This window comes from Centrocercus urophasianus, unplaced genomic scaffold (assembly GCF_019232065.1).
Source record: "Centrocercus urophasianus isolate 14NV4802_14NV808 unplaced genomic scaffold, USGS_Curo_1.0 seq_20, whole genome shotgun sequence".
Taxonomy (NCBI): Eukaryota; Metazoa; Chordata; class Aves; order Galliformes; family Phasianidae; genus Centrocercus; species Centrocercus urophasianus.
Window position 1 is genome coordinate 674,216 of NW_024884756.1, and position 13,619 is coordinate 687,834.

General features: G+C 53.0%; 1 protein-coding gene across 1 annotated transcript; it reads right to left on the reverse strand.

Moving 5' to 3' along the window:
* LOC122162216 (aryl hydrocarbon receptor-like) lies at positions 1 to 13,557 on the reverse strand. Its single transcript, XM_042822360.1, has 11 exons — positions 13,517 to 13,557; positions 13,154 to 13,335; positions 8,512 to 8,618; positions 6,295 to 6,384; positions 5,729 to 5,852; positions 5,363 to 5,493; positions 4,513 to 4,715; positions 4,285 to 4,394; positions 3,840 to 3,981; positions 2,060 to 3,665; positions 1 to 1,309 (listed from the first exon to the last, which is right to left on the reverse strand). Exons 1-11 carry the CDS (start codon positions 13,555 to 13,557, stop codon positions 1,160 to 1,162), a joined length of 2,886 nt encoding a protein of 961 aa, XP_042678294.1. The 3' UTR covers positions 1 to 1,159.
* Between the last annotated feature and the right edge of the window lie 62 nt (positions 13,558 to 13,619).

The following is a 13,619-nucleotide window of genomic DNA, read 5'->3' on the forward strand; positions in this document are numbered from 1 at the left end:
GTAGGAAGAGGGATGACGTTTTGTCAGGTTTCTTAAAGGGTCGTCATATCTCTTATCTTACACATAGTCTGTTTGTCCCATTCCACAGATGCTACTTCAGTGCTTTGTGAAACAAAGAGATTTTTTTTCTCTCCCCTGGAGTGGCATAAAAATATACCTGTCAACTCATGCTCTATACGTACTATAGGCTGCGTTTCTACTCAGTGGGAAAATATTACCATACCATATGTAAAATTAAGAATCATTCCACTATTTTATTTATCTTACTGAAGTTTTTTTTTTTTTTTTGTGCACTAAAACTGAAGTCTCCTTAGATTAGACAGCTCCACAATTTACCTGTGATCTTTTTAGGCACAGATACAAGTTACGGCTTATCTTCCATCCTGCTCCCAATACTTGAGAAGGAGCAGGCAGAGAGGGTCAGACCCAGCCAGCCTGATGCTGTCAGGGAGAACTGAACCATGGTGGCCAGGTGAGAGCCACAGAAGCAGCCTGGATTTCTAGAGGCCCAGCAATCTGCACCAGAAATGCAGTTGGTTCATGGCAGAACTGCAAAGACTGGTGTGGAGAGCACACTCCCTGAGGATTTGCCACATGAACACCACTTCTTCCAATGCAGCTACCTGGTCACTGTTGGAGAGCAAACTTTTCTCTTTCTAAAGCAACAGCTAGGCTCTGAATGCCACTTAAAGCCAGAACATTTCAAATTTGACTCTCATTAAGGTACATAGACAACACGGGCAGAGTTTGCAGTGGGGAAATAGGAGCAAGGAGGCTGGAATGAGAGACAGCATGGGAGCAAGGTGCTCCAAAGTTGGAGGTACTCCAAATGTCCAAAGTGACACAGCTCTCAGATGATGCAAGATAAGGATAATGCTACACAGGCCAGCTGATCTTCTTCACCGTGCCCTGGAGAAAACTGCCATGCCATGGCTGTCACTTCCTTGTCCAAACCAGGGACATCTCCAGGGGACCAGCATGTGCAGCCTCTGCCAAGGCAGGATGGTGCGAAGTTGAAAAACCACAGAAACCAGCCAAGCCAAATCACCAGGAGCAAAGACAGGACGCACATGGCAGGGGGAAGGTCTGTTGTCTGCAGCTGGAGGGCAGCTCCTTTCCCAGTGAATAATCCCACTTTGCCCACTCTGATCTTGTTCTCCTAGAGATAGAAGTCACCACTGAAAGTGTGGGGGTGATCCGGCAGCACTTCTGCATGGGGATGCAGCTTGCAGGGGGGAGCAGGGCTGCCCTTTGGCACATCTGTAGGGAGTCCCGTGCGAGAGCCAGGCAAAACACAGCTGCTGTCAGGCTAGGAGAAGAGAGAGGAAAGAGAGTGGTGAAGTATTCTGTAGTGTTTTACTGACACTGATGGGCTGGGTGCCCAGGGGATGCTGCTGGGAGGGGAAGATCCTGTATTGCTTCCCCTGGAGGTGCAGGGGATCAGCAGAATCCCTGTACTTGTTGCACACCTTTCCCCAGCTCACATTGACAAGGTTGAAAGCAGTGCAAGTCCATCCATACTCCCCAGTGGACACCAATTTTCACCCACTGACTTCATAATCAACCTTTGCAGAGCTGACCATGTATTGCAGCCCCACAGTTCACTCATTAAACATATCTGTAAATTACAGGCTCTCGCTCTGCATTTGGAACAGGGCAGTGGTCATGACACTGGTCATGGCACCAAACCTGCTGGAGTTTGAGAAGCATTTAGACAACACTGTCTGTACTGTAAAATAGCAGATCTTCATCTCATATGGACCACCCATCAAAGCTTAACATCGCATGGCTGGAATATGCCATAGAAAGGACAAAGCATACGGAAACCATACCATACCCCTGACAGCCAAGGTCTAAAGGGAAAAATCCACATTCTGACCTTCCGTTCTGCAATGCTTGGTGCAAAGAAAAGCCCCTGAAGTCCTTTTTCTGACCGCAGAGTGGCAGAGCAAGGTGATTCCTGCCTACCAAACAGGCAGTGCATGCCTTCCTGTGCTAAGACCCCCCAGGAAATCCCAGCACAGAAAATATGAGCTCAAGTGCAAAGAGAAACCTTCACCTTGTGGCTGTTCTCCTGGCTCAGTATGGAGGTGTACAATTCATAGGAGTTTGCTGGAGCCTCCAGCACACCGCCAGTGCTTCCAAAGTGCTCTGCAGATGAGCTCAGGAAAGGGTACATGGAGGGAATAGAGCTTGGATGCGTCTCAGGAACAAGCTGGTATGAGGAAGATGGGAAAAGCCCGGAGTAGGGAACCATCTCCTCCTGGGACCTCTCACAGTCTACAGCGTCCATGCTGCATAATCCATTCAGACTGGAGCCTAGTGCTGGCACGGCAGGCCCAGGCACTGGACCCAAGTAGTCCTGACGCTGGCAGATCAAGTCTTGGCTGATGCCATAGAAATCAGGCTGAGCTGAGGATGTCAGGAGAGGGGAGACATAGTCCTGCCAGGGGCTGCTGCTGCTGCTGGTGGGGAGGAAGCGTGGAGCAGAGGGATGATGGTGGGCACACAGCCTGTTCATCAGCAAGCGCCGGCCGGCTTTGTGTTTCGGCTGGCTTGGTGCTGCCCCACGTCCTCGGCCCGGGCCAGGCAGGGAAAAAGTCTGGAGAACATCCTCTGGGGTTGGATGCACAGCTGGGAAGTCACCGTCCAGCTGCTGAGCCTGCGGCGGGGCTCCCAGGTGTGAGCTGGGAGCTACGGTCCACGGAGCGACCTGAGAGAGATGCAGGAAGCGGAGCAGGTCCTCCTCCCCAGCGCCTCTGCTCTGCAGGCCTGCAGGCAGCTCGGCCTCCGTCGGCTTCAATGGCAGCGGGGACTGCTGTGCCAGCGCATCATAGAGAGGATGCTCCCATAGCAGAGCAGCAGTTTGGCCTGCGACAGTGCCAGGCTGCTGTGTTTGCTGGGATGGGTACTGCAAGTCCTTGGCCTCTGCGTGGGCCTGGTATGCAGCAGAGCATCCCAGTGGGCTCGAGGTCGTGCCTGCCAGGGGACGAGCCTGTAGGTCTTCCTTGTGCTTGTTCCCCGGCGTGGTATGGATGTAGGAGAGGATCTCGTTGCTGGTGAGGAAGTCATTCAGGGACAGAGTGTGATCGGGGTCTGTATTGACCATCACCATTTTCTCATCCAGGAGCAGGAGCTCCAGGTCTTCAGCGTTCAGCCCCAGGCTCTCCAGTGCACTGAAGAGCTCGTTGTTGGAGCAGCTCTCGTCGCTGTTAATTGTCAAGGAGTTCAAGGTGGCCAAGAGAGGGTCCTCCTGCTGCAAATGCACCCACTCCTCTTTGAGGCTGTCCTTCCTTGAGGAAACTGGAGCGGTGCTTGTGCTCCAAGCCCGTCCTGCACCCAGGGAGGACGTGTCCTCGAGGTGGGCCAAGAAACTGCTGTTGAAGGTGTGGTTGGGTGAAGGAGCTGGCTGGGGGGCATATGCTGCCTTGTCCTGCTGCAGTACAGCACTCAGCAGAGAACCAGGGGCAATGCTGTCCTTCTGGGAGCATCCTCCATTGCTGTGTGAGGTCTTCTTGGACTTGCTGATTTTCCCTTTGCTCTGGAAAGCATCACAGAAGCCCGGGAGAGGGAAAGCACTTTGGTATAAGAGTGCTTCTCCTGTAGCAAAGGTGAAGGGAAGATGCATGGATCGTTTCCGAAGGTGCTCTCCTCCTTCTTCATCTCTGCAGGGGAGGAAGAGGAGACCGCTGTTTGCACATGTACAAGCACCTGCTGTAAACTGCTTCTGCAATGCAGAATTGCAATTTGTGTCATCCCAGGCCCCTTTACTACAACCAGCCCATGCGCACCGATGCATGCACACACAGGTGTGCTTATGTACAAACAAATGCACTCACACAAGGGGTCTCTGTGTGACGATGATGTATTCAGGCTTGCTGTTCTTGTAGACAAGCCGTGCATTGGCCTGCACCCACTTCCAGTGCTTGTCCTTTGTCAGCAGGCGGAAGACAGTCAGGCCACTCTCCCCTGTCTTCATCACTGCCGGGAGGAAGCACAGATGCTGATGCCCATCAGCACATCACCTCAGGCAGGACTGCCTCAAGCAATGCTGCTGTTGCCAGCAGGGATAAGCAGGTAGAGTCACAACAGAAGGATGCCCTGGCTGGCTCCATGAGCAGGGAACATGCCTCCCTGGCTAGATGCACCTCCCTACTCGCTACCAAGAGCATTGCAGCAAGGCATAAAGCAAAGCGTCTTATGGACAAAGAGCTACCTGGCTCAAAACAGCTACCAAGGGAGCTTTGGCCTCAGAGGTGAGCATAAAGGGAAAAGGACACTTACTTCTGATGTGGTTCTCGGCACAGTAGAGCATGTCAGCAGCATGGACAAACTGGTAGCCGGTGCCACACATCCGCAGCTCTGCCTCGGTGTAGCCCAAAACAATCTTCCCCCTACAGGAGAATGCACCCAGCTCAGTGGCAGGTCCAGGTGGGACATCACCCGGGCTCAGCACGAACCAGCACAGTGGAGGCACACAGCATCACCCCACAGATCAGCTCTGCCACCTACTTGGCATCACATGCCAAGGGAGTGAAGTCCAGTTTGTGCTTTGTCCTGAAGATCATGTTCTTGGTTCTGATCTCCAGGATGGATGGGGGCTGCAGAGGGGTGGAGATAGCAAAAAGAGCCAGCTGCGGGGGCAGCGCAGACCCATCTTCAGACCTTTTGTTCTGCCCGTGAAGGAATCTCAGCCTGCCTTGAAGGTTTAAAGCCTAGAAAGAGAAGATAAGGCCAGTGTCACACACATTGCTGAGTGGAGGGAAAGAGAGGGAGGAGAGCTCCATGGGAAACAAGCCATCTTGCTGCAGAATTGATGCAAAGAACCAAGCCCCAGGAGAAAGAGGCTGCCCAGCAGGAGCAGTGAACCTCCATACAAAGGAGATACACACCCACTCTGTATGAGTCTGACACTGCCCAGGCCAGGATAACACCACAGGTCCAGGAGTATTGCTCCTTGTGGCCTCCTTGTTCCCTGATGGGTGCAGAGGGAGGCTTAAAAGAATGCTATGCTGGTCTCCCCACAACAGCAGCTCATCACTGATAACCCAGATGCTGCAATTGCATCAACGCATCACATCATGCATGGGCTGCTCTTTGTTTGACGTGAGCTACACCTCAAGCCCACCAAGAAGCATTGCTTATTAGTGACGGATAATCAGAACATCTGTTCAAGGTTCAGTGCTACTGAGAGGACAGGAATAAAATCCACAGGAAGAGGTGCAGGCCAAACACAAACACACACAAAAAAAGCAGAAAAATCCCCTTCTTGAGGCAGGCAGAAAAGAGTTTCAACCCTTTCAATGTCAACTTTCACGCTCCATCATCCCTTAGCATGAGCCTGCTACAGACCTGCACTCACCAGGAAGCCAGAGGAATTATCCAGGAGGCAGCGAAACCTGCACACAAAGCTCCTTTCCAGAAAGGAAGAGTTTTCCAAGGGCAGTTGATCAGGCTTGTAGGCAACAGCAGGAAAGCTGAGACTCTTCCTCCCTGTAGGAGAGAGGGGTTGGGGAAGCAGTAAAGGCTGGTAGTCCCAGTCCTCAGCAAAGGGTGGTGGTCCCCAGCAAGGGCAGCATCGTGGACCACAGCTTCTGTGGGACATATCGGCAGAAGCTATGCTTTGTGTTTTGGATGAATCTGTGGCCACAAGGATGCAAACTGGGAGCAGCTGGGAGCTGTTTCCCCAGTGCCTGTGGGGAATGGAGCATCTCGTGCCTACACGTACCTTCAGGAGAGGGCTCACCCTCAGCACTTTGGGGTGGGTTGAAGGCCCAGTGGAGGTTGCGCCTGAATTCCTGGTGGTCCTCAGTGTGGATCAGCTTGAAGATGCTCTGGTGCATAACATCTGTCTAGAGAAAAAAACATCTGAGTGAGCTACATGGCCTGCCCCAGCCCCTGCTGTTGGCCATATCCCACCACGTCTCCCTGTGCTCAGGCCTCTAGCTGAGTGGGGTTGGACACTCCCCACCAGAGTTGACGTTGGACTGGTTTAGGGCACAAAAAGCACAGCATTTTTTAGACGCTTCAATCCCTCTGCTTTGAGCTCGGTACAGCAGGGGCACTTCACATCTCAAATTCCCAAGCCACTGAACCCATAGGGAGGGCAAAAGGCTTCCCCTGTTGTAGGTCTCATTCCTGCTCCCTTTGGGATTTTTGAGCCTGCAGAAAGAAGGGATGGTAGCAGGGCCAGGACACCCAGCAGCACAGACTTCTCCTTGCCTTCTTCCCTGTATGTGAAGCCCCACATGGCCCTCCAAACCCATCACTGCAATTCAGGGGTGTCCCACGAACCTGATGAAATCCCAGGTAGTCCTGGATGGTGTGCGAGGAGTAGAAGATCAGCCCTTCCGATGTCACCACCAGCACAAAGCCATTGAGTGCCTAGGAGAGAGAGCAGGTCAGCAGCTGAGCTCTACCCACATCACCCTGTCCTAGCAGCTCAGATTCAGACATTTATCCACATCCTATGCAAAGAGCAAGCACAAATCTCACAATGACTTGCAGAATGAAACCAGATACATTGAGGACCCCATCCATTCTGGAATCCTGGTGGAAAAGTGCCTTTCTGACAACAGGGGATCAATGTGGCATTTCACATTGGCCGCATTAAATTTGACCTGTGTCTGCCTCTGTGGCTCTGCCTGCATAGTTCCCATCCTTCCTACAGACCAGGGAGGATCCTGGCAGCTGGGGGAATGAAGACAGGGGATGTGCAGTGAGGAACAAACACGCTACATATCCCAGCGTGCTGGCAGTGCCTGCTGCTTTCACACCCCTTCCACGTCCCCCAGGTGCCAAGGACCCACATGGGCTCTGCCCACTCTGCTTACATGGAATCGCCCCGCGGCAGTACTGCGTGACAGCAGCAGGACCAAACTTTGGCGTTGTTAATGCCAAAGTTAATTTGTATTTTTAAATATTTATTTATTTATGCATACTCTACAGTTCAGTGGCCCTTCTGTCCACTCCAGTAGCTGCAGGACTGCAAAACCAACATCTAAGGGAACACTGCATTCCCAGGCCGAGCTGCTCAGAGCCTCTGTCCTCCCCAGGCAGGGCTCTTTCCTACCAGCTTAACACATTTGGGTGGTAATTTGGGTGTTCTCTCTGAGACAGCAGCCTCAGGCTGGCAGGAGGAGGGACCAGGGCCAGTGTCCCTTGCCCCTGGAGATCTGTGAGGATCACAAGGTGCAGAGGAGTTGCCTCATAGGTTTGACCGCGCAGTTGCTGTCCTGGACAGCTTTAGCATCCAGAAGTCAGAGCGCCCTCACAGAGCTCTCACGAGCTGATACCATCACCCAGCCACCTGTCCCTAAGGACACCAGGTCCTCCTGGATCCCAAAATCTGGCTGCAGGCAGGGCAGCCAGCCCCGTCCCACTTCCCCCACTTGGCTATCCACAGACATCAGGATCAATTAGAGTCTAGCGCGTTGTCTCAGCCAAGTCTGGCTATTGTTGCTGCCAATTCCCATTTCATTGTCCAGGTCCGTGTTTCTCCCCCCTCTCCTTCCCTTTATCCCAGGCACAAATGCTCTCTCTATTTACTGGGTTGACCTCAGTGTGTGGGAATCTGCTGCAGAGGTTAATTAGTGCTGCCAAACGCTTTTTAACCCTTTGAGCAGCCCCGGAGGCATGGCCTCCTCCGTGTGCTGGTGAGCACAGTCTGGCAGCATTCTGTCCTTGTTCAATGGTGCTGGAGAGAGGCAGACTGGAGGCAATATGCACCTGCATGGCTGCACACCCGAGGATGCTGCACCCAGTCCTCAGTCCTAAAGCCCAGCCGCATCCCTCAGCCCTGGATGAGACTAAAATGGAGCTGTTCACACCCTGCTTGGTGCCTCTACAAAGGCAGCATCCAACCTGAGGAGGAGCCTGATAAGCAGGGCATCAACCCTTCCGAGCGCAACTCTGTGTTTTGACAGCAGAAAGCCCTCGAGGTTTTCATGATTAACCAGCTTGGCTTTAGCATTTCTCTCCCCAGACACCAAGATCCTGGCTCTGCAGCAATCAGGCAGGACAGTAATTATAATTACTGCTGAGTGAGCTTCTGGGTAGGTGCCAGATGACAGCCAGGCTGGGAACCAGGTAGAGAGGAACAGGGGGACTGTGTCCTCGTGGGACCTCGTGGTGCTGGAGCGTGACTCTTTATGCACCCCATGCATAAAGGCATGTGAGCATCCTCATCTGAGCATAAGGGCCACAGCGACTTGCTCCAGGAAAAGAAAAGGAGAGGCAACACTCCCTTTCTGCCCCAGGGATCCAAAGAGTCATAAACTCTGCTCAAACACACCCACTGTGAGTGAAATTACTGCAGTAAGTCCTGTAACCACTGTACTGACCAACAACTGCACCAGTGGGACAGCAGACGGCGTCCTCCCTTCATCACAGCATTCACCAAAATGTCTTGCAACTGAGAACACAACAGCCTGTTCTTTGGGCAAATCTCAAAGGAAAGAGGACCCAAGGAAAAAGTTCTTGAAGGCATCTGCCATGGAGAGGACCACTGACCTGCAGGAGCAGCTCGCCCTCCGGTACTGCTGACATGCCCAGAGCTGGGCTGCTCTCATGGTCTCCATCCCTCTCTGCTCCTTCAGCACCGTGGTTCTTCAGAGCAACTGCAGCAAAGCACAGTGAAGGGACATCAGTGCTGCAGTAACACCTCCAAGTCACCGCCACAAGCAGCCAGAACAAAGACGTTTCCCCTGCCTTTCCAGAACTCCAGAGTTCCTCTTTTATCCTCTTTTTCTCCTTTTCATTTCCATACCTTTAACAAACCCAAAGCAAAGAGCAGTTAAAGCCAAAGATCATTAAAAGAAGTAGGTATAATTGCTGGAACAGCTGCCCAGAAAGGCTGTGATGCCCCGTCCATCCCTGGAGGTATTCAAGGCCACACTGGATGGGGCCCTGGGCAGCCTGGGCTGCTATGAAATGTGGAGGTTGGTGGCCCTGCCTGTGGCAGGGGTGTTGGAGCTTCATCATCCTTGAGGTCCCTTCCAACCCTGGCCATTCTGTGATTCTGTGATCTGTGGAGTAACCATGAGATCCTGCACTCCATGCAAAAAAATCCACATGTTCAGTGAGCTCATCAGTTGGAAGTTCCCTCATCATTTAGTGATGGCCACAGAGGTCCTTTGTCCCAGGGGGTTCAATGCCTCTGTCCACCCCTTGCAAGGAGCCCTCAGCACCCATGCTATGCAGCCTGAACAAGCTGGGCATTGCAGGCACAGCAGAAACTCCCAGCAAGGAGAATGGATCGACTCTTCTCGTCTCTGTGAGTAAAATGCAGGGGCTATAAATTATTGAAGGTCTCCTCTCCTCCTCTGGCAGCTTCCAGATGGCTACGCTGGAGGTGCAAGACAAATATAAACCTGGTGGAGAACAGAGTCAAGGGTTGCTGAGGTCTGGTTTAACGGTTTTGTGTTTGCCAGCAGAAAGAAAACTTGCAAGTAATGGTCTTGAATCACAAACACTGCATAAATATAGACTTCACTATTGGCATCTGGGCTGCTCCTAAGCTATGGGACCAAAGGACACATCAGTTAAAATCAGATGGTACATTGTCCTCTGTACCAACACCTGCCACTGAACCCAGCCACCATCCTGCATTCCCCATGAGGGTTTTCATGACCTTCCAGACCATCCTCAGAGCCCCAGAGATGTTCTGCTCTTGGCCAGGACATCAGCCTCACTGCACATCAGCCTCCCGAGGAAGGTGAGGAGAGATTGCAACCTGAAAGAAGTGGTCCTTGGGCACAGGAGGGAGGGCTGGGGGTCCTTCTGCATGCTCAGCCTGGGGAAATGATTCACGGGAGGCCGAAGGGACACCTCACTGGTGAACTCCTGAACCTGCAGGGGCTTTGCAGACCTGAGAAATCTCTGCACCAGCAAGCTGGTATTAACATTTTTGAGAGGATATATCCCAGCCCCCTTCCCTTTCTTCCATGCAGGCAAAACCTTCGAGTGGAAACAAGATTTTGCATCGGTCACAGCTTAAAAACAAGAAGACTCAGACCGAAATCCAGCCCTGGGGTTGATACAGGAGAAGCAGAGGAGAACTCAACCACCTCATGGCTCTTCAGGAGCAGCAACAGTTCATGCCCAGCCTCCTGGCTGGCATCACTTAAGGCAAAAAGCCACACTTATTCTTAATGGATACAACAGTTTTACTTATAATACCTACCACAGATCCCCGTTGGCACAAATTTCATTAAATAGATTAATTATTTATCCCTTGTCTGAACGGTGCAGAGGCAGCAAGTTCTGTAACCAGGCGTGGTGAATAATGAATGTCCTGCTAAAAGATCTAATTGCACATCTAAAAGCAAGGAAGGCCTCATCTACACATCCCTGTTGCACCACTGAAGGCACACTGGTCTCAAAGGAAGAGCACGTGCACAGGTTTAAACAAGGACAAAGAGGACAGTGGTGTGTCAGGCTGTCACTTCTTTTTGCAGCTCTTCTAACCCTTGTAATGCTGATAAATCACAGTCCTTCAAGTAATGACAATCCTTCACACTCAAACAGTGGCAGGACAAGGGGCAATGGCTTTAAACCAAAAGAGGGCAGGTTTGGAGTGGATATATATAAGAAATTCTTTACTCAGAGCGCTGGCACAGGCTGTCCAGAGGAGCTGTGGATGCCCTATCCCTCACAGTGCTCAAGGCCAGGCAGGGTGGGCTTTGGGGTCCCTTCTGACCCATCCCATTGTATGGCTGGGCTTTGGGGTCTCTTCTGACCCATCCCATGGTATGGTTGGGCTTTGGGGCCCCTTCTGACCAGTCCCATTGTATGGCTGGGCTTTGGGGTCCCTTCTGACCCATCCCATTGTATGGTTCTCTAAGCTCCAGGAAACAAGGAAGCACCATTTCAGGCTTGGGAACATGGCCCGCAGCTGAAGTGCTGGAAGACTGCTCATGCTGGTTGATCTTAGGCATTGCAACAGAGGGTAAAGACTCCCTCCATCCTGATTGTAACACGCGGAGAGAAAGCTGCGCTTCCTGCTGTTTGGAAATAGCTTTGCAGACCCTCGCAGTGCCCCCTCCAGGACAAACCTCTTGTCCCACGGGTTGACGCGGGCCACCTGCCTGCACCCAGGGCTTGGCTCCTCAGGAGCTGGGCCCAAGGGGAGGGATTAGGGGAGCCAGGCACCACCAGGCTAAGCTGACACATCATGTGCTGCCCCTCGGGTGTCCCCGAGGTGAAGCTGGGGTCTGGCACGTGATGGTGGCAGCCAACTGCAGCTCCGTCCCACCCTCCTGGACCTGGCCAGCGGTGCTGGGTTTAGTGCAGTACCACCTGGATGGGATGTGGGATGAAGCAGGGCTGGGCTGGATGGCTTTCCCCAAAGGGTCTGCATCTCTGGAAACACCACGCGAGTTCACAAAGCCCCAGGTGTGATTCCTGGCAACAGGACATGGATCTGAAGGGATGAGCGCAGCGTGATGGTGACCATCTATGTATAGATCAAGATACTCAAATAAAATTAATAGTAATTGATTTTCAAATAGGTTGGGAGAAACAACAGCCTGGAGACGACAGCATTCCTGGCTTGCAGTGAATTATTTAAGAAGGGGGCTGGAGAAATGGCAGCTGGCAGAAACCTGCTGGTGCACTGATTGATCCACTTGTGGGACAGGCTGCCTGCTATCAGTAAACCAAACAATAGAAGTCGAGGAGGGAATAGGCTGTGTATTTTGAAGAGGAGCACTGCAGAAGCTGCTCTAAGGTGAGCTTCATCTCACACGGCTTCTTAGAGTGGCATCACTCTGCATTCACATCAAAAGGGACTGAAGACGCTCTGAAATCACCCAATTTTGTAGGCTGCTTTTCTCAGAGCTCCTGTTAGATAAACTGCTTAAATCAGGAGTTTTATTTATTTGTTTTTTAAGCAGCAGGAGAGCTTCAGCTGGATCCACAGGCACTATGTGCATCCCAAAGGAGGAGGGTTTCCCCTCTTACACCTGAATTGCTGTGACCTGGCTTAAAGCAGGGCAGCCGGTCCTACAGCTTCAGGCACACGGGTGGCTCGGCTGCTGGGAAGATGAAATCAAACCGCATGGAATGACCAAGGCAAATAAAGAAAGAGAGAAGCTCAAAGCAGGGGATTTCCCAGTTTCTCACTCTGCTCACCAAGGTACCCATCTTACCAATGCCATCGGGATGTCGGGCTGCAGGCAGGGAGCTGGGATGGCTGCTCATGGCCCCAGGGTCAGCCCCTGCTTCCCTTCCCCAGCACAGCGCCCCGTCACACCGCACAGGAGGCCAACTCCACACACCCCAACCTCTGCCGCCGTGCTTCACGACAAGAGCAGCCATTTCAGAACTGCTCTAAGGAAGAACCGACCACCCTTTCGGTCTATAAATCCTACAAGTCTTTAAATGATTCATGTTTCAGGAGAGCAGTGAGCCTGCACTGCACCACACACCGTTACTCCTGAGAGAGCAGCAGTGCTCCCACAGCCCCCAGCATCACCACGATGGGTCTGAGGCTCCACATTGGGTTCTGTGGAGGTGGATGTGGGCAGTATGGAGCAGCGTGGGCTGCCCCAGCACGGCTCCTTAGCAGGGCAAAGCAGCACGAAGGCTGTGGGCGATACGGTCAAACAAACAAATCGACCCGGAGCTGCCAAGCAAACAACTGCTCTCTCAGGCCATTAATTTTTCATTCCATCCGCCTGCCAGTTCCACCGTGCTCGAAAGAGAATGGGAAAAAAAAAGAAAAAGGAAAAAAAAAAAAGACTTCCCATTCATTCAGTGATTTGGAGTTGGAAAAATATCCTTTGTGAGGTCACCGATAGCTGCTGCTGTTTGGCCAGCGTAGCGCAGGGCTGCCCGAACACTCCTCCTATGGGCTGTTAACTACAGCGGCAGAACGAAGGAAGGTATTTAGTGTGGTGTGTTTTAAAAGGCTCCCAAATAAACTCTAACCACACCGCGGTAATTATCCACTGTCAAACACCGAGCATTTCTCAGGTCCGTTACAACGGGAAAAGCCGCTCTCACAGTGCCTCCTCTCAGCCGTGCCCTCCAGCCCAAGCGCCAGTTTTCTACTTCAGTGCAACCCACAGACAGAACCAACTTCATCTCCGCACATCGCCCTGATTCCGCCGCGCCCGAAGCCCGCTTCGCCCCGAGCCGCAGCGGCACTCACCGCGGAAGAAGCTCTTAGCGCGGAGAAAAGCGGCGCTGAGCCGCAGGATGGACAGCTTGTCCAGACCGGCCGCCACCTCCTCGGGAAAGGGCAGCAGCGCGGCCAGCCGCTCCAGCTCCCGGTTCAGCCGCTCCCGGTGCCGCTTGGAAGGGTTGGAGCGCCCGGTGTCTGCAGCGTGCAGCCTGCGGGGTGCAGCCACGCGTTACCGCGGAGCCGGCGCGGAACCGGCACCGTCCATCCTCCGTCCCGAACCCAGCCCCGCTCTCATCCCTGATCCCAATCCCGCTCCCAGCCCCGCTCCTATCTCTCACCCTGATCCCGCTCCCGGTCCCGTTCCCATCGCTGACCCCGCTCCGCACTTACGCTCGGGCCGCCGGCTTCCTCCGCTTGCGCCCCGCGTACATGGCTCAGCGAGAGCCGGCGGCAGCCGCAGGAGAGGAACGGGGCAGCGAGGAGCAGCCCGGAG